The following is a 23,688-nucleotide window of genomic DNA, read 5'->3' as shown; positions in this document are numbered from 1 at the left end:
GAAAAAAGAATTATAAACAACAATTTAATTAAAAATATTTTAAATATCAACTATACTAAGTGTATATCAAAATTAGCTACTAAAATTAGTTATTAATATAAAATATATATAAAAATATAAAATACACACTAAAAATAAGTTAAATTATATATGTATTTATACATAAATATATTATACTTGATTTTGAAGGCAAATATTATTTTTGTTTAAATATATTCATGATAATAAATTGCTTTGTATTTGAAAATCTTAATCTTCTCGTATACCATGTATAGTTATGACCTATGAGTAACTAGACTAACTAATATACTGGATAGTTAAAATAGAATAGTTATTACGTTTTACTTCTAAAGGAACATTTACAAAGGTTGTCCTTTAATCATGCAGCTTAAATAAGTCAAAGTAATTAATATAATAAGTTAGAAATTGACTCTCCAATATCCATCGTCAATTCAAAAAGTGATAAGTATATGCAATTCATACCCTTATTTAATTTTCTAAACGAAATTTCACTAATATTCAACAAGTGAGAACTAAAGTTTGAAGCCATTTAATTTTCTTAAGACTAAGTCATCATGACTTATATGCCAAGTTCAACCCCAAGAAAATAAGTCACTTCCTTAATTCCTTTAGCGTCACGCATGCTCTAGTATAATAATTCCAATTCCCTACACTTTCCGTTCCTTAAATGAGTTCAAACTGTGATCAATCTCTAACCAAATTCAAACACCACATAACATTTTTTCCCTAATGTTGAAACTTGCATTGTTCTTCCTCTTAGTTCTGTTCCCATTGTTGTTCCATAGTTCCTTAGGCAACAACATCATCAACACCACTTCATCTTCAACACTTTGTGGCACAAAATCTTGCCCCAATGGACCTAACATAAGTTACCCTTTTTGGCTCTCACATGGTTCTCCCCCTCAAGAATATTGTGGCTACCCAGAATTCGGTTTAATATGCTTAGACGATGGCAACACCATTTTCTCTCCACCACCAGGTTTATACTATTATGTTAAGCACATAGACTATGATAACCATAGCATTAAGCTTATTGATTTCGACACCACAAACCAAACATGTCCAAGGGCACTTCATGGTTTTCCAATAGGGAACTTACCTCTTTCTCATTCTTCATTGAACTTGAACCTTAGCTTTTACTATAACTGTTCTACTTCTACTACTTCACACCCTTCTAATGTTCCTGATATAAGTTGTTTGAGGCAAGGGTCAAAAGAGTCTTTTGTGTTCTTGAAGGGGAATGAGAGCAAGGGTTTTGATTGGTCAGAGAGGTGTGAGGAGAATGTTGATGTGACAGTGATGAAGGATGAAATTAGTAGTAATGGTGGTGAATATGGTTTGGTGAGTGAGTTTGGTAGGGCTATGAATGAAGGGTTTGTGCTTGAATGGGAAACTGAACAGACTTGCAAAGAGTGTGAGGCTTCTGAGGGATATTGTGGATACAGTAGTACTAACAAACAGATCTTGTGTTTCTGCAAGGATGGTACTGTGAGGACCGACAATTGTCGAGGTATCAAAATTTCTTTCCATATTTCTATTTCATACACATTTTTTCGTGTGAAATTAATAGCTGATGAAAACTACTGTTAGATAATAATTCAGTTAAATATGTCAAATCATCTAACAGTTCTCAATTAGCAACTTCACATGAAGACAATTGCAAGTGAGTTTTCATTCAAATAATATTATTCAAAATTTAGTATTAAAGAAGTTTTAGTTTATGATGTTTCATCAAGTTACTATTTATGTTATACAGGCGTCTTAGTCATTTGTTAGGTAATTAGGTTGCATTTTTTTCCTTATTTTATTTTATTTTAAAAAAAATTGTTTATATTTAATTTATGAGAAAAATAGGCACATAATTATATGGTATGTGTATGCATGTGGTTATATGTAATTGTAGGGTAGGAATAATGGTTATTTTTTTTGACCTGGTTGATTTCATGTTTTTAATTTTGCCAATAGTTTGAAATTTTAATTCAATTTAACTTTTATTTATTATTGACTGTGTTCTGTTTCAATAGCAGGGGAAAGCAAGAGCAGGTTGTCGAAATTAATTATAGGTATAGTGTGCCATACGACTATTTTTTCTATTATTCTCTTCTTTCTCACAATAATAATCTAAATTGTTCATTAAATGTCATTAAAAGGTTTCACAATGGAAGATAAATAAAGAGTTTTACAAGATGAGAGTTTTCTTTACCTTGCTACTTTATGTCATTGATTATATCCTTTGTCATACATAATTTAAGTCCAAAGTTAAATCACATAATCTAATCCCTATTAATTACAACATCACAGTTCATATTGGATTATAATCCAAATGTAGAATCTTGATTATTCATCTTATTGGGTTTCTATCTCTGCATACAGGTTTAATAGCTGCAGGAATTGGAGTATTACCTATAACATGCATCATACTTTACATTTTTAGACACAAACTATCACCAATCATGCCAGAAATTTTGAAGATCAGCAATAACGACCAAGATATTGAGGCCTTCATGAAGACTCATGGACCCATATCCATAAAAAGATACACTTATTCAGATATCAAGAAGATGACCAATTCTTTCGAGTCGAAACTCGGGGAAGGTGGTTATGGAGAAGTATATAAAGGATTCCTTAACAATGGTGGTCCTGTGGCTGTAAAGCTTCTCAAAGCTTCCAAAGGGAATGGTGAGGAGTTCATCAATGAGGTCATGAGTATTAGTAAAACATCTCATGTAAACATTGTTGCATTGCTCGGATTTTGTCTCAAAGGTAACAAGAAAAAAGCTCTTGTCTATGAATACATGCCAAATGGATCGCTTGAAAAGTATATACATAACAATGATCCTGTAACCAATCCACCTTTGAGTTGGGAAAGGCTACACCGGATTGCAAAAGGGATAGCTCGAGGGCTAGAATACTTGCACCGAGGTTGCAACACGAGGATTCTCCATTTCGACATAAAACCAAACAACATCCTCCTAGACAAGAACTTTAACCCTAAAATCTCGGATTTCGGGTTGGCTAAGCTCTGCTCAAAGACACATAGCATTGTCACAATGTTGGATGCTAGAGGGACAATAGGGTACATAGCTCCAGAAGTATGGAACAGACATTTTGGTGGAGTATCGCATAAATCTGATGTATATAGTTACGGAATGATGATTCTAGAAATGGTTGGAGGGAAGCATAATAACACAAATGCTGAGGTAACTAGTCATTCTAGTGAGTTGTATTTTCCACATTGGATATACAAGCATATTGAAAGTGACAAGAGTAGTGTGGCATGGCAAGGTGCTACTATGAGCAATGAGGAAGGTAAGATAGTGAGAAAAATGATCATTGTAGGGTTGTGGTGCATTCAAACAATTCCATCAGAAAGACCTCCAATGAGTAGAGTCATTGAAATGCTTGAAGGAAGCATTGATTTGTTGCAAAGTCCACCTAAGCCTTTCAACTTTTCCCCAACTCAAACCAAAGCGGAATATTGTGCAACTTCTAGCACCGATGATTCATTTTCCCCTACTGATTAATATAATCATAGATAAGTTTTTTTTAACATGTTAATAATTCACCTCTTTTTTTAATTATGTGGTCAGGAATTTGATCACTACTCTTGAAAATATAGTATCACTTTTGTAGTCAAATATTCATGGCATGATTATTGTAGCAGAGGATCTTTTATTATTTACATGCTACTAGTGTGCATTATTAATTAGTTTCTCTATATATATTATATATATATATTACTAGATAACTTTCATGACATTTCATTGAAGAAGCCCTAAAATAGTCAACCATAACTACACTGCATATTATGGATTGGTAAATTTGTTTTAAGCCGAGTTGGATCTTGAAAGAGGTGTATAATGTTTAAATTAATTTTTTTTGTATATCTTGCATCTATATCTGTTAAAGACTTGTTGTTGATGAGTTAACCTTTTTTGATCGGTGACTTTTGTCTTGTTAGGGAGGTGATAAGTTTTGGTTTATAGCTGAGTGTTATTTAAGAGTGGCAGTATTGATGAATAGTTTGTCTCTGTTTTAATATAAGAGTAGTGATAGACTCTGTAAAGTATTGTGTCATGTGATGTGAAACCATGAGTTTAGCTTTTGTTGCTTGTTTTATTTTGAACCAACAAAATTATTTTTTAGTTTCTCACGGTATCTCCTAACCCGGCAGATTAAGGAATAATTCATCACAGATCGAAAGTTTATTTAAGAGTTTGTTATTGGCCAATACATTGCTGCGTGTACAAGGCAGGATTCCATCCCCTGACAGTTGCTAAAGTGAAGTAGTGAGCTAACTATTAGATCAATCCAACTAGGTTGAAGCAACAAAATTATAATAAAACTTTATGTCTCATGTTTAATCTCTAATAATACATTAGATACATGTATTTTCTATAATGTTCTTTCAAATTTTGTATCTCACTAAATAAATAGTAAATATTTGTCAAGGTATTCATATCTATCATAGACATAGACATAGATGTGGACAGTAACTATACACAACTTTTTTGTTCCCTGGACACTCAATCAACCTATTAAAAAAATAAAAAATAAATAAGATAAAATGACAGTATATGTAATTCTGTCACAATAGCCTTGGCATGCATTTTTAATTTGTCTATGATTATTATGTCTTGTTACTTTGTTTTTCTAACAAGTATCACTCAGAAACACTAAACAACACAAATTCTATATTTTGTTTTTTTCTTTTCCATCTAAGAATCACCAAGCAAAACAGTGGTAATACACAAAAATTAAATATGCAAGGAAATTCATAAGAGATACGAACAAGTTATTATAATCATCTCCAATCCATGTCCAAAACATGAATAAAATGTTTAATTATTCATTTCATACCAAGAACTACTAAATTATTCCACAACTACTATAATTTATTCCCATCAAACAAACAAAGTAATAGACATCACCAATAATATAAGTTTGAATTGGTAATTTTTATCAAAGCTTGCATCAAATCCACACTAACATCTCCTCCTCCTTCTTAAATTGGATCAGCAAAAAGGACAATTTGAGGATTGGCAAGAATATGCTCTTCAGAATCTGATTGAGCATTGTCTTGCTTGCCATCATCATGTGATGGTCTACGATTCGGGGTTCGAAGAGGAGTAGGGGCAATATTGACATTACAATCTTCTTTCTCAGAATCTTCTTCCTCAGAAGACACACGCACATGATTATCAACACTTGAAGGTTGGTGACTCTTGTTCTTCACATTCTTGCAAGTTCTTCACATTTTTGTTTCCAAGATATAATTATTAGTCATATTTATCAACACTAATCATGGCAAATTTAATACATGTTTTGTATAATTTTAATGATTTTTCAATGAGGCAACATAGTTTAGTTTCATAAAGAGTACACAAACTTTGATAGAGCATTTACTTTGTTATTGCTTCTTATTGTCCAACTCAAGAACAAATTGTAGATATCTTCACAAAACTTTTGAAAATTTAACTATTTTACAAATTAAAAAATGCTCAAAATACTTAATTCTACGAATTTGATTCAAGAGAGAGAGTGTTAAATTAAATCAAATTTCAGTTGAAGTCATCACTACCTCTAAGAATTTTAAATTAATCAAAGCTTCTATCAATAGAAATTAAAAATTAAAAATCTTTGACTAGTCACAGATATTGCTTAGTTATTAATACAAGCGTATAAATTACTACAAATTATACCTTATAAAGTTTTTCACTTAGAGATATGATTTACTTATTATGACCAATTTGCAGAAATAAAATTATCAAAATATCAAAACTTATGCTATATATTATTTAAAAACAAAATTGAACGTGGATTCATTCCATGTAGGATTTCATAATATCCTTTTACTCGTGGATAGTGTTGTTAGAATAATGACACAGATAAAAACTCGATGGAATGAAGGGAGTACCTTGCAATTGGTCGTCTAACACCAGGGGAGACTTTAACATTCACATCATAATCAGAGTCTTCTTTATCATCCTTTGTTTTTCCTTCTTTCTCTTCCTTCTCCTCTTCCTCTTCCTCTTCATTGTCCTCCTCCTCTTCTGATGACTCCTCTTCTGAGTCAGAAAAAAGAGGAGATGGATTTGCAATAAAAGGACGCGATGACAATTTCTGTGTAGGAGTGTTGTGATGCTTGTTCCTCTTCTTGAGATTCTCACGAATTCTTGATTTTATTCTTCAAGAACACAAAAACTCATTTATAATTATTTAATTAAATATGATTATTCACACGAAGATATTTTCACCTAAAAATAATAGTCGAAAATCTTTAAATAATTACTCAATTAACGTTGCTTAAATCACATTGAATTGAAATATATTTGATATATACTGGATTTCTTTTTCACCATACCTGGCATCAAAGTCATTAACGTAATCACGCATATGATGGAGGCTCTCCTGAGGCTCCCAAGTGTTTGATACGTCCTTCCATCCTGCCCTATTTATATTTCACAATATACATAATTGAAATATCCATTTGATAATGTTAGTCATCAAAAGCAATAAACAATAACAATATCAGTTAATAAAATCGAAGAAAAGAGCATTAAAAATAATCATAAGCACTAACCATTTGAGCATGTACTGTGGCTTACCCTGTATATGACATTTCCACATTCAAAGATTTTGATTAGAATTTGATCATGATAAACCAATGGATAACAATAACATACGCCATAGTGATGAAGAACAATATATTAACATATAATACATTAAAATAATAGAATCCGAAACTGTATGTATATTCATCAGAATCATTATTCTTAATAAGGTGAAATAGTCTCCAATCAATCACAAATACTATTTTTCTGTAAAAATATATTCAATGAACACAAAATTAAAATCAGCAAAAAAAAAAAACTTTAATAAGTAATCTCATACATACAAATATATGTTATTTTACGTATTTTTCACAAAATAATTAACTTTTAGAATAATCAAACATTCAATAATAAAATACATAAATCTGTTATGATAGTATAATTAAACATTTTTACAACAACATATAGCCAATTTTTTTCTATGAACATCGAATATATATTCTTAATAATAGTTAACTGTGATAACTAATTTTTTATATTTTTATATAACTTATTTGATTTTCTATATATATATATATATATATATATATATATATATATATAGAGAGAGAGAGAGAGAAATATTGAAATAAGATGAGAGGAATATGAATATACCCGATGGATTCTCTTACGGCGAATGGAGTGGACTTCATAAGTGCGACCATCAATCTCTTTTTTTGGCGGCATTGTTGATTGTTTTCACTTACTCCTGAGTAAAATACCACTCACCAATAATATATATATATATATATATATATATATATATATATATATATATATATATATATATATATATATATAGAGACATCCTTTTAATGCGTGGATTTAGAACTTAATAAAGTTAACATCTAATGCATTTTTTAAATTTGGTAATATTTATATATAAATAGTATTGTAATAAATGTGTATCTTTTCTCTTTTGTTACATGGCAATTTTTTTAAATGTATTTCTCTATCCTCTGAATTGTAGATATGCATGGACGCTAAATAAGGAAACATATATATGTTTTACTTATTTACAAAAATGTCAAAAGAATTTATCAAATAATTCATCCCTTAATAAGAGAAAAATGCGTCGGAATTTATTTTTGTGTTATTCTGTTCCATATATAACAAAATCATTCTCATAAGCTTTAAATATATGATTAGAAAGATATGCATGAAGGGTGAAAAGGTTATAGATTATGGTGTATAAAAAAGGTAGGTTTTTCTAAGATTTTTGCTAGCAAAAATGTTTCTTTTGATAAGGCTGCAGTAATGGTAAGCTCAGAAACAAAATTTAAAAAGTTAATCAGGTAGATACAAATCATAATGTCTAGAAGTAGGTAAACTATATATTGAAAATGAGAAGATAAAGTCGGAAAAAGAAAACCAACTTAGTATTTCAAATACTGTCCAATCTAATATAGAACAACAAGATAAGTCAGATGATAAAAATAATAGAAAAACAAGAGATGAAAAATCATACATATATTAAATAATTCTAAAAAGAAATAAAATTTAATATATTTTAAAAATATATTAAATATAATTTTTGTATAAATATCAATACATATATATTATTAACTATATATGATTAATCATAGTTAAATCAAATTAATAAAAAATAAAAAATAAAGAAAACATCCTCTTCTTTCTTCACGGAATATCCTCAACCTCTAATGAGTAGGGCCATTGAAATGCTTAAAGGAAGCATTGATCTATTGCAAAGTCCTCCTAAGCCTTTCAATTTTTCCCCAACTCAAACCAAAGTGGAATCTTGCACAACTTCTACCACTGATGATTCATTTCCCCTGCTGATTAGTATAAACATAGATAAGTTTTTTTTAGCATGTTAATAATTCACCTCTTTTATTAATTGTGTGGTCAGAAATTTGATCACTACTCTTAGAAATATAGTTTCACTTTTGTGGTCAAATATTCCTGGCATGATTATTGTAGCAGAGGATCTTTTGTTATTTACATGCTACTACTGTACCTTATTAATTAGTTTCAAATTCAATATATATTACTAGATATCTTTTATGACATTTCATTGAAGAAGCCCTAAAATAGTCAACCACAACTATAGTGCATATTATGGATTGGAAAATTTGTTTTAAGCCGAGTTGGATCCTGAAAGAGGTGTATAATGTTTAAATTAATTTTTTTTGTATATCTTGCATCTATATCTGTTAAAGACTTGTTGTTGATGAGTTGACCTTTTTTGATCGGTGAGTTTTGTCTTGTTACGGAGGTGATAAGTTTTGGTTTATAGCTGAGTGTTATCTAAGAGTGACAGTATTGATGAATAGTTTGTCTCTGTTTTAATACAAGAGTAGTGATAGACTCTGTAAAGTATTGTGTCATGTGATGTGAAACCACGAGTTTAGCTTTTGTTGCTTGTTTTATTTTGAAGCAACAAAATTATTTTTAGTTTCTCACGGTATCTCCTAACCCGGCAGATTAAAGAATAATTCATCGCAGATCGAAAGTCTATTTAAGAGTTTATTGTTGGCCAATACGTTGCTGCGTGTACAAGGCAGGATTCCATCCCACGACAGTTGCTTAAGTGGAGTAGTGAGCTAACTACTAGGCCAATCCAACTAGGTTGAAGCAATAAAATTATAATAAAACTTTATATCTCATGTTTAATCTCTGATAATACATTAGATACATGTATTTTGTATAATGTTCTTTCAAATTTTGTATTTCACTAAATAAATAGTAAATATTTGTCAAGGTATTCATATCTATCATAGACATAGACATAGATGTGGATAGTAACTATACACAACTTTTTTGTTCCCTGGACACTCAATCAACCTATTAAAAAAAATAAAAAATAGATAAGATAAAATGACAGTATATGTAATTCTGTCACAATAGCCTTGGCATGCATTTTTAATTTGTCTATGATTATTATGTCTTGTTACTTTGTTTTTCTAACAAGTTTCACTCAGAAACACTAAACAACACAAATTCTATATTTTTTTCTTTTCCATCTAAGAATCGCCAAGCAAAACAGTGGTAATGCACAAAAATTAAATATACAAGGAAATTCATAAGAGATATGAACAAGCTATTATAATCATATCCAATCCATGTCCAAAACATGAATAAAATGTTTAATTATTCATTTCATACCAAGAACTATTCAATCATTCCACAACTACTATAATTTATTCCCATCAAACAAAAAAGTAATTAACATCACCAATAATATAAGTTTGAATTGGTAATTATTATCAAAGACTGCATCAAATCCACACTAACATCTCCTCCTCCTTCTTAAATTGGATCAGCAAAAAGGACAATTTGAGGATTGGCAAGAATATGCTCTTCAGGATCTGATTGAGCATTGTCTTGCTTGCCATCATCATGTGATGGTCTACGATTCGGGGTTCGAAGAGGAGTAGGGGCAATATTGACATTACAATCTTCTTTCTCAGAATCTTCTTCCTCAGAAGACACATGCACAGGATTATCAACACTTGAAGGTTTGTGACTCTTGTTCTTCACATTCTTGCAAGTTCTTCACATTTTTGTTTGCAAGAAATAATTATTAGTCACTCATCATGGCAAATTTAATACATGTTTTGTATAATTTTAATGATTTTTCAATGAAGCAACATAGTTTAGTTTCATAAAGAGTACACAAACTTTGATGGAGCATTTACTTTGTTATTGCTTCTTATTGTCCAACTCAAGAACAAATTGCAGATATCTTCACAAAACTTTTGAAAATTTAATTTACAAATTAAAAAAAATGCTCAAAATACTTAATTCTACGAATTTGATTCAAGAGAGACAATGTTAAATTAAATCAAATTTCAGTTGAAGTCATCACTACCTCTAAGAATTTTAAATTAATCAAAGCTTCTATCAATAGAAATTAAAAATTAAAAATCTTTGACTAGTCATAGATATTGCTTAGTTATTAACACAAGCGTATAAATTACTACAAATTATACCTTATAAATCTTTTCACTTAGAGATATGATTTTCTTTTTATGACCAATTTGCAGAAATAAAATTCTCAAAATATCAAAACTTATGCTATATATTATTTAAAAACAAAATTGAACATGGATTCATTCCATGTAGGATTTCATAATATCCTTTTACTGGTGGATCGTGTTGTTAGAATAATGACATATAAAAACTCGATGGAATGAAGCGTAACACCCTACCATACAGAGTCTTATGCTTAAGTCATAATTCAGAGATGGCAAGGTATTACGACCTCTAAAACAAAAATTTAGTACGTATAGTAGTATGAATAATTGATTATAACTAGGAGCCTTTGTAGAAAAAGGGGTAAACAAAAACCGTAACTCGAAAGCGCAACACTCCGATCGATAAACGTGACGCACCGGGATAAGCTATCGCGAGATTATATATACAAAAGAGTGTCAAAAACAAGAATATCAAGACTCAAAATCCGACTGCGAAGAGAACCGGTCCGAGCATAGCAATATATACATATGATAAAATAAGGAAATCCCAAAGGAAACCCAAAGGGACACAAATACAGAAAACCTATTCTCCAAAAATCCCCTCTAGAAGGAGTCATCACAGTTTGTATTATTTAATGGAGATAAAAGTATCTAAACAAGATATATAACCCAAAACAGAGTCCCGAGAACAAAGGATCTTCGCTAAATCCAGAAGTCTCCAACATGCCTCAACGAGAAGCCTCGCGTCCTGCATCTGAAAACCACAAAATCCGCATGGGTGAGAACCAGAGGTCCCCAGCACGGTAACAGCTTCCACATATATAATACATAATAATAGAGGAAAGCCGAAGGCAATCCTAGAACTTCCTTCAGATAATATCAAAGCTTATAAACAAGCTAAACCGTAAGTGGCAACTGACTAAAGATTCTTCAGTCTAACTAATACTTTCCTTTCCAATTCCTTCAGACCTCCCAACCACCAGCAGGAGTATAATATAGCAAACACAGTTATATCAGACAAGAGATTTACAAATAGGAACAGATAAGGCATTTAGGCAATTAGCAAGTAATATGCAGTCAAATAGGCAATCTCAAACAATTCATGTAGTATGCTTATGATGCATGCCTGTCCCTAGTAGCTGATGATATCATCTGTCGGTTATAGAGCCAACCCGACAAGTCCTGGTAGCTAACCATTGGACTGTCCCTCTGTCGCGCATCCCCAACTCGAGTTATACTCATCATAAACTTGATCATAATCATGATCCAAATCCATCACCCTCACTGGTGAATATTTATCCATCACCATCACTGGTGAATATTTACGGGGGCGAGCTCATCCGGGCCTTTCACAGTGCCCGGCCACACTTACGACATTGGGTTAACAGAGCTTCGAGTCTCAACCTGGAGCACATGGTGGCTAGCCATTGCTACTACCCAGGGAAACCCTCATCTCCAATGGTGGAAGTGCAAACATTCACAATTCAATCAACAGCATATATGCATTTATACTTGGCCATAAACATGGCTCCGCCATAACACGGCAATAATCTAGCCATCCGGCTCACGGTTAAATCCATAACCAGCCAATTCATTAACATTTACGGCCCTTCGGCCCATGGCATAACAAGCACTTCCACCGCCATCCTCCACATCTCACATAATCATCTTTGATCCTCATGGATCATTCATTTTTCCCTTGCTTCACTCGCAAGTTACCACATTCACTAGCCCTTTTCCTCATGCTAGGCATATCATAATGATTTAAGACATAAGTGGTGAGATCGGAGGCTTAGAAGTATGAAATTTGGCTTTTAAAACTCAAAAATCAACTTTGGGATGAAAACAGGGCCACGCGTACGCGCACTCCACGCGCACGCGTGGATGATGCTTTCTCGAAGAACGGCGCATACGCGCCAAGTGCGCCTACGCGCGAGGGGTCATTCTGCTAAAAATTTTCTAAGTTAAAAGCTGCAGAATTCACAGATTCAACCCCCAATCTTCCGACGGTCATAACTCTCTCATTTTAAATCATTTTTCACCCGTTCTTCGAACGACATGGACATCCCGGATCCAATTTCATTTCTAAACAGAATTGGCACAAATCAAAGATCCGTAGTCCAAGTTATGTCCCGTCAAAGTATGCCCAAAAACCATATTTTCATTCAAAACCACAAAGTGCCATTTTCAAAACAAGCCACTTTCAACTCTTTTCAAAATCAATTAAAACATGCCAATTTCATCCCTTTTCTTTGAAATCAATCAAAGTGTACCAAATTCAACAACAAGCCATCCTCAACTCACGCATTGATATTTTACCAAAATTCTCAAAACTACCTCCAACCATTTTAACACTTCTCAATCAAAAGGCCAAAGGATAAACACAATATTATGTCATACATCCTTCTCATCCCAATTTCTAACAATATCAATTTTCAATCAACCATCATTATACATAATCATCATACTCACCAACAATATGGCACCACCCATCAATTCAACCTCAATCATTCATCAAGCATATATCACAACATGCATTTTCTCACATATCACACAATCAAGGCATCAATATTCATAATCACACATATGATCACATCATATATCTCAACCATTCCACAACATCATCAATTCAATGCCTATCTTAGGGCCTCTAGCCTAAGTATTTCCTACCACATTACATATTAGATACGGGAAACCGAAACCATACCTTAGCCAATTTCCCAAGCTCAACCGGAGCACTTCCAAACCACTTGTCCACAAGCTCTCAAGGTATCAACACCTCCAAGAACAGATTTTATCACACAAAACCCTCTTCCAAGCTTTCCAAAATCACCAATCAAGCTCCAATATTTACATATACACAACCTAAGCCACAATCATCATACCCATACACAACATCTCAATGCCCAAACCTCATAGAACAACAAATTACACTAGGGTTGAGAATCTTACCACACCCAAGGTCCAAAGAGACAAGATTAACCTTCTCCTTCAAGAGAGTTGGGTCCTATAACATCAAAGAACCCAAAATCTCAACATTTTTACTCATGAAACTCGAAATCAAGGGCTGGAATTTCGAACAGTAAAACGTGACTTACCTCAAGATTAATTGTATGGGTTTTATAGAGCTCTCCGCGGTGAACGCGTGGCCGCAAACGGAGCGGCAATCGGAGCTCTAGATCAAAAGTTATGGTGGTTTGAAGATCAAGTGAGAGATAGAACTTGAGAGAGTGTTCTTCCCTCCATGGCCTCCATTTCAGCGTGTTTAATGTCTCAAATGAGGAGAGAGAGTGCTGAAAACTAGGGTTTTGGTTTAGTTTAGTTGGGCCAAGGGCCCACTTTGGGTTCGGTTGGCCCGGTTTGGCCCGTTCGGTCCAATCTTGGTCCGATTTCTATAAAATTAGTACCGAAATTCTCGTCTCAATTTCCTCTATCATATTAAGCCATAAAAATAACATTTTTGGCTTTCTAGAATAAATTCTCATTTATGGGTTAATTAGCTGTTAATTAACCGGGTCTTACATGAAGCGTGTAAGACTCAGAACTTTCGGAAAATAATATTATGAGTTAATTTCAATTTATTTATTTATTAAAGATTTTATTTTTAGAAATTATTTTATTAAAAGTAATTAAATCAAGTCTTGATAATTAAATTAGAAATTTTACTTAATTTTATAATTATTGAATAATTTTCTATATTTAAATTATACAGCTTAACAGTTGTAAAAGAATAAGAATTTTATACGATTTAGTTAAATAATTGAGATTTTGGAATTTAATACTTTAATTTTTATAAAAAAGAAAATTAATTATATTATTCTTAATTTTAAATTAGAATACATGATTAAATGCCAATCAGTAAGTTGACAATCAAATAATATTTTTCAATGTAATTTTAATGGATTAAATTAGATTTTTAATTGATACTCTATACTCTAATTTAATTAAAGTTACCAAATTCCAATTTATCTAAAAATCTCTAATTTCACATTTGCCCCAAACTAAACCATAATCCTAAAATCAGGCACACTAACCCTAACCCATTCTAACCCAACCCTAGCCACCTTGCTTTCCTTGTTACCAAACACAGCGGCGGCAATAGGAAAAAGAAAAAAAAAGAGAAAGGAAGAAAGAACGGGAGGCAGAGGAGAGGGAAGAGAGGAAGGGGGTGTGCTAGTGCTGGTCAACCCGCCATCCCTGTCACCGCGCTCTACCGATTGTTGCTGAGAAAGTCGAACAGAGGGGAGAGAAAGCTAGCGTGGAGAAAGGGAAGCCTCGCCGAGCTAGCGCCGTTGCGTCAGCACGGCTGTGCCGCCACGGATGAAGAGAGATGTGTCGGAGGGATAGAAGGTCCGCGGTGGAGAAAGAGAGAGCGTGCTCGCGAGGGGTGTCGGAGCTGCGTCCCGCCGCCGGGCTGTGCGAAGTCACCATCGTGCCTCGAGCCTCGCCGTTGTCGTCCTCGGCGCGAGCCTTTGCCGTTGTCGATAGGGTTGAATCTGTCGCCGGTTTGAGCCGAGGGAAAGGAAACGCGTATAGGAGAGAGAGCAGGGGGCTTCGTGGCAGCTCCATTGCACCGCTCCTGCCGAGCCACCGCCAAGTCCTACCGCCGGTCGGAACCCTAGCCACTGCCGCCACTACTGTCAATTGGGATCAAAATTGTTGCTGTGTTCCCAGAGCTGTCATGGAAGTGGTTGATTCGGTCCCAATTCCTCCATTGTTGAGACTGTAAGCTTTAATCCTTGTCTTGGTTCCATCCTGTTCCTCTGTCTTTCTCCTGTTCCAGCTAAGGGAACCTATGTCTCTGTTTAGTACTACTACTCTGTTTTCCTGTTTGTTGTTAGGACCATTATGGTGGTGTTGAGGCCATCAGGAAACTGTTAGAGCTGCTGTTGATGAGTTTGATGTTGCTATTTCAATTCTGGTTTGCTCTTCTCCTTGATTACGTTCCATTTGCACATTTTATTGTCATTACCACGCTTGTTTTGATTTAATTCTAGTATATGCCCTATTTTGAAATTCTCAGGGCTGTGTTCACTTTCGATACCTATTCAATTTGGATTCTCTATTCTGCTGTAACTACCATTACCGTCGTGGATTTGTTGCCGCTGCTGCCATGAAATGAAAAGGAAAGGGAATTGTCACGTTTAATCTACGTGGGTTCAACTAAATTGAGGTAGGGGTTTATTTTAAATAAAAAATATTCTGGGCTTTGAATAACTGACAAGCTTAGTAAGTTAATGCAAATAGATGGATGTCTGTGTTGAAAATGATTTTCTGTTGTAATTGAAAGGTTAGATTTGTTGGTTATTGGTTGATTTTCCGAATCTATGGTAAAAATGATTGAATGCGCTGATTTTGGATTTTAAATAGAAATTGATAATAAATGGTCTTGAATAATGGATTTGGAATTGTTAAACTGAAAGGCTGATTTTTATTGTGTTGAGGATTGAAAAGAGGGGACCCGTAATGGGTGGCATATTCTAGTTTTTAGGGGAGGTGCTGTCGAAAATTTTCTAAGAATTTTGAAGAAGTTTTGGTTGTGACTTGGTAGATGATTCTGATTCAAGTAACTTTAATAAAAGAAGTATTTTTGAATATTTTTTAAAGATTATTAAAGAGAATTGAATTCTTATGATTTGGTTAATTTGTGGTTTTAAATTCATTTGATTTCTTTTAGCAATGAAGCGAGATTTGATTAACTAGTAGAATGCTTTAAAATAGTAAACTGGGTATAAGATTAAGGGATTGGGAGTAAGAGAGTGAGTTTATAGTTCTTTTTAATGAAACTGAATATAACGGTTAAGAGGAAGAAAGTTAATTTAAGAAATATGATGGAGAATGTGTGGTATTGAGTTGGAGGTGAATTTAGTGAGTTGTTTGAGGGTTGTCCTTGAAATTAAGGTGGAATTTAGTGACAATTAGGTTGTTTGAGATCTGATGATGATTCTGGTTAATTATAGTGTTGTGGGATGATGATTGAGGTTGATGAAATTGGTTATGATATTAATGACAAGATTTGTGATGAATGAAACAAGGTTGAGAATGATGTGGATCTTGATGAATTATGATTGAAATATTCATATGGCTTATTTATTTGAATTATCTGAGATACAAGTTTCCCTGGGTAAAGTACCGTGGCTTACCACTACGTGTACCAGGTTGAGACTCGATACTCTGTTGACCCTACGACGTAAGTGTGACCGGGCACTATATAAATTCCCGGGATTGTTACCCCCATTGAGCAACATTGATTATTTGAGAAAAAAGCTATGCATAGACTCTTGGGGATGCACGTCGGGAGACAGTCTAAGGACAATTCAGACTTGTCGGGTTGACTGGATAACCGACAGATGAGCCTCATCAGCCATAGGACAGGCATGCATCATATGCATTTGTATGCTTTGCTTGGGTTTGAACTTGTTTTGGTTTGCCTAATTGCTTAGCCATGTCTATTTGCTACTTGTTTTACTTGCTGTACCTGAATCTTATCTGTGATTTCCTTGTTTGTCCTGTATGTGTATGTTTATCTGAGAGAACCTTTTTGGAGGAGATGTAATGAGGATTGTTTTTGTTTGTGGTAATGAAAGTTAAAGCAGGTGGACTAGGTGTTGCCTGAGTATCTTAATGTACGTATTATTTGGATAGGAGTGAGCGAGGTAAGTTGGATAGGAAGTCACTAGGCATGTCTTTGATCCTTTTTGCTTCTTTAAACTATTCATTTTATTGATTTATAAATTAAAGGGATTTCTTTAAACACCTTTCAAAATAAGCTTTGTACCAAACTTTTTTTAAAAGGTTATTTCGAGGATAAACTGCTTTACGATGAAACTAATTCTATTTGCAAGTATTTCAATGTTTTGATGGTATTCCCTCCCCTACTGAGAACGTGTGGTTTGTTCTCACCCCAAAATCTTCCACCCTTTCAGTGATAGGTTCGAAGACTCAGTTTGAAGCTGCGGGCGATTATTGACTTTATCTATGCGTTGTGTTACCTTCATAGAGTTCCCTCGCTTGTTGCTTAAGATTCTTATTTTATACAGAGGGATATGTATTGTATCTGAGTTTTATTTTGATTTACTTGTATAAGATTTATTATTATTAGTAATTATGTAATTATTATTATTTGGTGATGTTTGGTATATGATTTTTAATGAATTATAAACAACTTTCTAGCATTTTATTAAAGATTGAAATGCGAGTTCGAAGTAAAGGCTCAATATTAAATAGTTAATAAGGAAAACAGGTTAATAACGCTTTACTTTTGGTATGATCATGACGTACTGAAGGTTGGGTTGTTACAAAGGGAGTACCTTGCAATTGGTCGTCTAACACTAGGGGTGACTTTAACATTCACATCATAATCAGAGTCTTCTTTATCATCCGTAGTTTTTTCTTTTTTCTCTTCCTTCTCCTCTTCCTCTTCGTCTTCATCGTCCTCCTCCTCTTCTGATGACTCCTCTTCTGAGTCAGAAAAAAGAGGAGATGGATTTGCAATAAAAGGACGTGATGACGATTTCTGTGAAGGAGTGTTGTGTTGCTTGTTCCACTTCTTGAGATTCTCACGAATTCTTGATTTTATTCTTCAAGAACACAAAACTCATTTATAATTATTATTTCATTAAATATGATTATTCACACGAAGATATCTTCAGCTAAAAATAATAGTCAAAAACCTTTAAATAATTACTCAATTAACATTGCTTAAATCACAGTGAATTGAAATATATTTTATATATACTGGATTCCTTTTTCACCATACCTGGCATCAAAGTCATTAACGTAATCACGCATATGATGGAGGCTCTCCTGAGTCTCCCAAGTGTTTGATACGTCCTTCCATCCTGCCTTATTTATATTTCACCACATACATAATTGAAATATCCATTTGATAATGTTAGTCATCAAAAGCAATAAACAATAACAATATTAGTTAATAAAATCGAAGAAAAGAGCTTTAAAAATAATCATAAGCACTAACCATTTGAGCATGTACTGTGGCTTACCCTGTATATGACATTCCCATATTCAAAGATTTTGATTAGAATTTGATCATGATAAACCAATGGATAACAATAACATACACCATAGTGATGCAGAATAATATATTAACATATAATACATTAAAATAATAGAATCCGAAACTATATGTATATTCATCAGATTCATTATTCTTAATAAGGTGAAATAGTTTCCAATCAATCACAAATACTATTTTTCTGTAAAAAAATATTCAATGAACACAAAATTAAAATCAGCCAAAAAAACCTTAATCAGTAATCTCATACATACAAATATATGTTATTTAGGTAAATTTTCACAAAATAAATAACTTTTAGAATAATCAAACATTCAATAATAAAATACGTAAATCTGTTATGATATTATAATTAAACTTTTTTACAACAGTATGTAGCCAATTTTTTTCTATGAACATCGAATATATATTCTTAATGATAGTTAAATGTGATAGCTAATTTTTTATATTTTCATATAACTTATTTGATTATATATATCAATTGGAATATTGAAATAAGATGAAAGGAATATGAATATACCCGATGGATTCTCTTACGGCGAATGGAGTGGACTTCATAAGTGCGGTCATCAATCTCTTTTTTTGGCGGCATTGTTGATTGTTTTCACTCATTCTTGAGTAAAATACCACTCACCAATAATATATATATAGACACCCTTTTAATGCATGGATTTAGAACTTAATAAAGTTAACATCTAATGCATTTTTTAAATTTGGTAATATTTATATATAAGTAGTATTTTAATAAATGTGTATCTTTTCTCTTTTGTTACATGGCAATTTTTTTAAATGTATTTCTCTATCCTCTGAATTGTAGATATGCATGGACGCTTAATAAGGAAACATATATATTTTTTACTTATTTAAAAAAATGTCAAAAGAATTTATCAAATAATTCATCCTTTAATAAGAGAAAAACACATCGGAATTTATTTCTCTTTTATTCTGTTCCATATATAACAAAATTATTCTCATAAGCTTTAAATATATGATTAGATAGATATGCATGAAGGGTGAAACGGTTATAGATTATGGCGTATAGAAAATGTAGGTTTTTTTAAGATTATTGCCAGCAAAAATGTTTCTTTTGATAAGGCTGCAGTAATGGTAAGCTCAGAAACAAAATTTAAAAAGTTAATCAGGTAGATACAAATCATAATGTCTAGAAGTAGGTAAACTAGATATTGACAATGAGAAGATAAAGTCGGAAAAAGAAAATCAACTTAGTATTTCAAATACTGTCCAATCTAATATAGAACAACAAGATAAGTCAGATGATAAAAATAATAGAAAAACAAGAGATGAAAAATCATACATATATTAAATAATTCTAAAAAGAAATAAAATTTAATATATTTTAAAAATATATTAAATATAATTTTTGTATAAATATCAATACATATATATTATTAACTATATATGATTAATCATAGTTAAATCAAATTAATAAAAAATAAAAAATAAAGAAAACATCCTCTTCTTTCTTCACAGAATATCCTCAACCTCCAATGAGTAGGGCCATTGAAATGCTTAAAGGAAGCATTGATCTATTGCAAAGTCCTCCTAAGCCTTTCAATTTTTCCCCAACTCAAACCAAAGTGGAATCTTGCACAACTTCTACCACTAATGATTCATTTTCCCCTGCTGATTAGTATAAATATAGATAAGTTTTTTTAGCATGTTAATAATTCACCTCTTTTATTAATTGTGTGGTCAGAAATTTGATCACTACTCTTAGAAATATAGTTTCACTTTTGTGGTCAAATATTCATGGCATGATTATTGTAGCAGAGGATCTTTTGTTATTTACATGCTACTACTGTACGTTATTAATTAGTTTCTAATTTAATATATATTACTAGATATCTTTTATGACATTTCATTGAAGAAGCCCTGAAATAGTCAACCACAACTATAGTGCATATTATGGATTGGAAAATTTGTTTTAAGCCGAGTTAGATCCTGAAAAAGGTGTATAATGTTTAAATTAATTTTTTTTGTATATCTTGCATCTATATCTGTTAAAGACTTGTTGATGAGTTGACCTTTTTTGATCGGTGAGTTTTGTCTTGTTACGGAGGTGATAAGTTTTGGTTTATAGCTGAGTGTTATCTAAGAGTGGCAGTATTGATGAATAGTTTGTCTCTGTTTTAATACAAGAGTAGTGATAGACTCTATAAAGTAATGTGTCATGTGATGTGAAACCATGAGTTTAGCTTTTGTTGCTTGTTTTATTTTGAACCAACAAAATTATTTTTTTAGTTTTCCACGGTATCTCCCAACCCAGCAGACTAAAGAATAATTCGTCGCGGATCGAAAGTCTATTTAAGGATTTGTTGTTGGCCAATACGTTGCTGCATGCACAAGGTAGGATTCCATCCCCCCGACAGTTGCTTAAGTGGAGTAGTGAGCTAAATACTAGACCAATCCAACTAGGTTGAAGCAACAAAATTATAATAAAACTTTATGTCTCATGTTTAATCTCTGATAATACATTAGATACATGTATTTTGTATAATGTTCTTTCAAATTTTGTATCTCACTAAATAAATAGTAAATATTTTTCAAGGTATTCATATCTATCATAGACATAGACGTAGATGCGGACAGTAACTATACACAACTTTTTTGTTCCCTGGACACTCAATCAACCTATTAAAAAAAATAAAAAATAGATAAGATAAAATGACAGTATATGTAATTCTGTCACAATAGCCTTGGTATGCATTTTTAATTTGTCTATGATTATTATGTCTTGTTACTTTGTTTTTCTAACAAGTTTCACTCAGAAACACTAAACAACACAAATTCTATGTTTTTTTTTCTTTTCCATCTAAGAATCGCCAAGCAAAACAGTGGTAATGCACAAAAATTAAATACGCAAGAAAATTCATAAGAGATACGAACAAGTTATTATAATCATCTCCAATCCATGTCCAAAACATGAATAAAATGTTTAATTATTCATTTTATACCAAGAACTACTAAATCATTCCACAACTACTATAATTTATTCCCATCAAACAAACAAAGTAATAAACATCACCAATAATATAAGTTTGAGTTGGTAATTATTATCAAAGCCTGCATCAAATCCACACTAACATCTCCTCCTCCTTAAATTGGATCAGCAAAAAGGATAATTTGAGGATTGGCAAGAATATGCTCTTCAGGATCTGATTGAGCATTGTCTTGCTTGCCATCATCATGTGATGGTCTACAATTCGGGGTTTAAAGAGGAGTAGGGGCAATATTGACATTACAATTTTCTTTCTCAGAATCTTCTTCCTCAGAAGACACACGCACATGATTATCAACACTTGAAGGTTCATGATTCTTGTTCTTCACATTCTTGCAAGTTTTTCACATTTTTTTCCAAGAAATAATTATTAGTCATACTTATCAACACTCATCATGGCAAATTTAATACATGTTTTGTATAATTTTAATGATTTTTCAATGAAGCAACATAGTTTAGTTTCATAAAGAGTACACAAACTTTGATGGAGCATTTACTTTGTTATTGCTTCTTATTGTCCAACTCAAGAACAAATTGCAGATATCTTGACAAAATTTTTTAAAATTTAACTATTTTACAAATAAAAAAAATGCTCAAAATACTTAATTCTACGAATTTGATTCAAGAGAGACAGTGTTAAATTAAATCAAATTTCAGTTGAAGTCATCACTACTTCTAAGAATTTTAAATTAATCAAAGCTTCTATAAATAGAAATTAAAAATTAAAAATCTTGAACTAGTCATAGATATTGCTTAGTTATTTACACAAGCGTATAAATTACTACCAATTATAACTTATAAAGTTTTTCACTTAGAGATATGATTTACTTATTATGACCAATTTGCAGAAATAAAATTCTCAAAATATCAAAACTTATGCTATATATTATTTAAAAATAAAATTGAACGTGGATTCATTGCATGTAGGATTTCATAATATCCTTTTACTTGTGGATAGTGTTTCTAGAATAATGACACAGATAAAAACTCGATGGAATAAAGGAAGTACCTTGCAATTGGTCGTCTTACACCGGGGGGAACTTTAACATTCACATCATAATCAGAGTCTTCTTTATCATCCTTAGTTTTTCTTCTTTTTCTTCATTCTCCTCTTCCTCTTCCTCGTCCTCCTCTTCTTCTGATGACTCCTCTTCTGAGTCAGAAAAAAGAGGAGATAGATTTGCAATAAAAGGACGTGATGACGATTTCTGTGAAGGAGTGTTGTGATGCTTGTTCATCTTCTTGAGATTCTCAGGAATTCTTGATTTTATTCTTTAAGAACACAAAAACTCATTTATAATTATTTAATTAAGTATGATTATTCACACGAAGATATCTTCACCTAAAAGTAATAGTCAAAAATCTTTGAAAAATTACTCAATTAACATTGCTTAAATCACAGTGAATTGAAATATATTTGATATATACTGGATTCCTTTTTCACCATACCTGGCATCAAAGTCATTAACGTAATCACGCATATGATGGAGGCTCTCCTGAGTCTCCCAAGTGTTTGATACGTCCTTCCATCCTGCCCTATTTATATTTTACCACATACATAATTGAAATATCCATTTGATAATGTTAGTCATCAAAAGCAATAAACAATAACAATATCACTTAATAAAATCGAAGAAAAGAGCATTAAAAATAATCATAAGCACTAACCATTTGAGCATGTATTGTGGCTTACCCTGTATATGACATTCCCATATTCAAAGATTTTGATTAGAATTTGATCATGATAAACCATTGGATAACAATAACATACACCATAGTGATGAAAAATAATATATTAACATATAATACATTAAAATAGTAGAATCCAAAACTGTATGCATATTCATCAGATTCATTATTCTTAATAAGGTGAAATAGTCTCCAATCAATCACAAATACTATTTTTCTGTAAAAAAAATATTCAATGAACACAATTAAAATCAGCCATAAAGAACCTTAATCAGTAATCTCATACATACAAATTTATGTTATTTTACGTATTTTTCATAAAATAATTAACTTTTAGAATAATCAAACATTCAATAATAAAATACGTAAATCTGTTAAGATAGTATAATTAAA

General features: G+C 32.1%; 2 protein-coding genes across 3 annotated transcripts; one reads left to right on the top strand and one right to left on the bottom strand.

The window, feature by feature from the left end:
* Positions 1-689: 689 nt before the first annotated feature.
* LOC107644280 (LEAF RUST 10 DISEASE-RESISTANCE LOCUS RECEPTOR-LIKE PROTEIN KINASE-like 2.1) lies at positions 690-3,681 on the top strand. 2 transcript variants are annotated; one of them, XM_016348113.3, is made up of 3 exons: positions 690-1,531; positions 2,049-2,084; positions 2,395-3,681. In XM_016348113.3, exons 1-3 carry the CDS (start codon positions 751-753, stop codon positions 3,543-3,545), a joined length of 1,968 nt encoding a protein of 655 aa, XP_016203599.1. In that variant the 5' UTR covers positions 690-750; the 3' UTR covers positions 3,546-3,681. The 2 variants fall into 2 exon arrangements, with proteins under 2 accessions (XP_016203599.1, XP_016203598.1); XM_016348112.3 differs by having other exon boundaries at positions 2,046-2,084.
* Positions 3,682-4,994: 1,313 nt separating this feature from the next.
* On the bottom strand, positions 4,995-13,327 carry LOC110263031 (uncharacterized). The gene is made up of 6 exons (XM_088486274.1): positions 13,260-13,327; positions 7,230-7,323; positions 6,605-6,630; positions 6,386-6,472; positions 5,939-6,208; positions 4,995-5,270 (listed from the first exon to the last, which is right to left on the bottom strand). The coding sequence occupies exons 2-6, from the start codon at positions 7,299-7,301 to the stop codon at positions 5,027-5,029; spliced, it is 699 nt and encodes a 232-aa protein (XP_088342400.1). The 5' UTR covers positions 7,302-7,323; positions 13,260-13,327; the 3' UTR covers positions 4,995-5,026.
* Between the last annotated feature and the right edge of the window lie 10,361 nt (positions 13,328-23,688).

This window comes from Arachis ipaensis, chromosome B5 (assembly GCF_059453495.1).
Source record: "Arachis ipaensis isolate K30076 ecotype BB chromosome B5, ASM5945349v1, whole genome shotgun sequence".
In the NCBI taxonomy this organism is placed as follows: Eukaryota; Viridiplantae; Streptophyta; class Magnoliopsida; order Fabales; family Fabaceae; genus Arachis; species Arachis ipaensis.
The sequence above is the reverse complement of the archived record's forward strand: the minus strand, read 5'-3'. Positions and strand labels throughout refer to the sequence as shown.

Bases quoted from the DNA above. Each gene is read 5' to 3' on its own strand.
- LOC110263031 (XM_088486274.1), bottom strand. From the start codon at position 7,301: ATGCCGCCAAAAAAAGAGATTGATGGTCGCACTTATGAAGTCCACTCC. The intron at 6,631-7,229 runs GTATATTCATAT...TGTCATATACAG, and splicing joins GCCGTAAGAGAATCCATCGG to GGTAAGCCACAGTACATGCT. The intron at 5,271-5,938 runs GTACTCCCTTCA...AAAAATGTGAAG, and splicing joins GTTAGACGACCAATTGCAAG to AACTTGCAAGAATGTGAAGA.
- LOC107644280 (XM_016348112.3), top strand. From the start codon at position 751: ATGTTGAAACTTGCATTGTTCTTCCTCTTAGTTCTGTTCCCATTGTTG. The intron at 1,532-2,045 runs GTATCAAAATTT...CTGTTTCAATAG, and splicing joins GAGGACCGACAATTGTCGAG to CAGGGGAAAGCAAGAGCAGG. The intron at 2,085-2,394 runs GTATAGTGTGCC...CTCTGCATACAG, and splicing joins GTTGTCGAAATTAATTATAG to GTTTAATAGCTGCAGGAATT.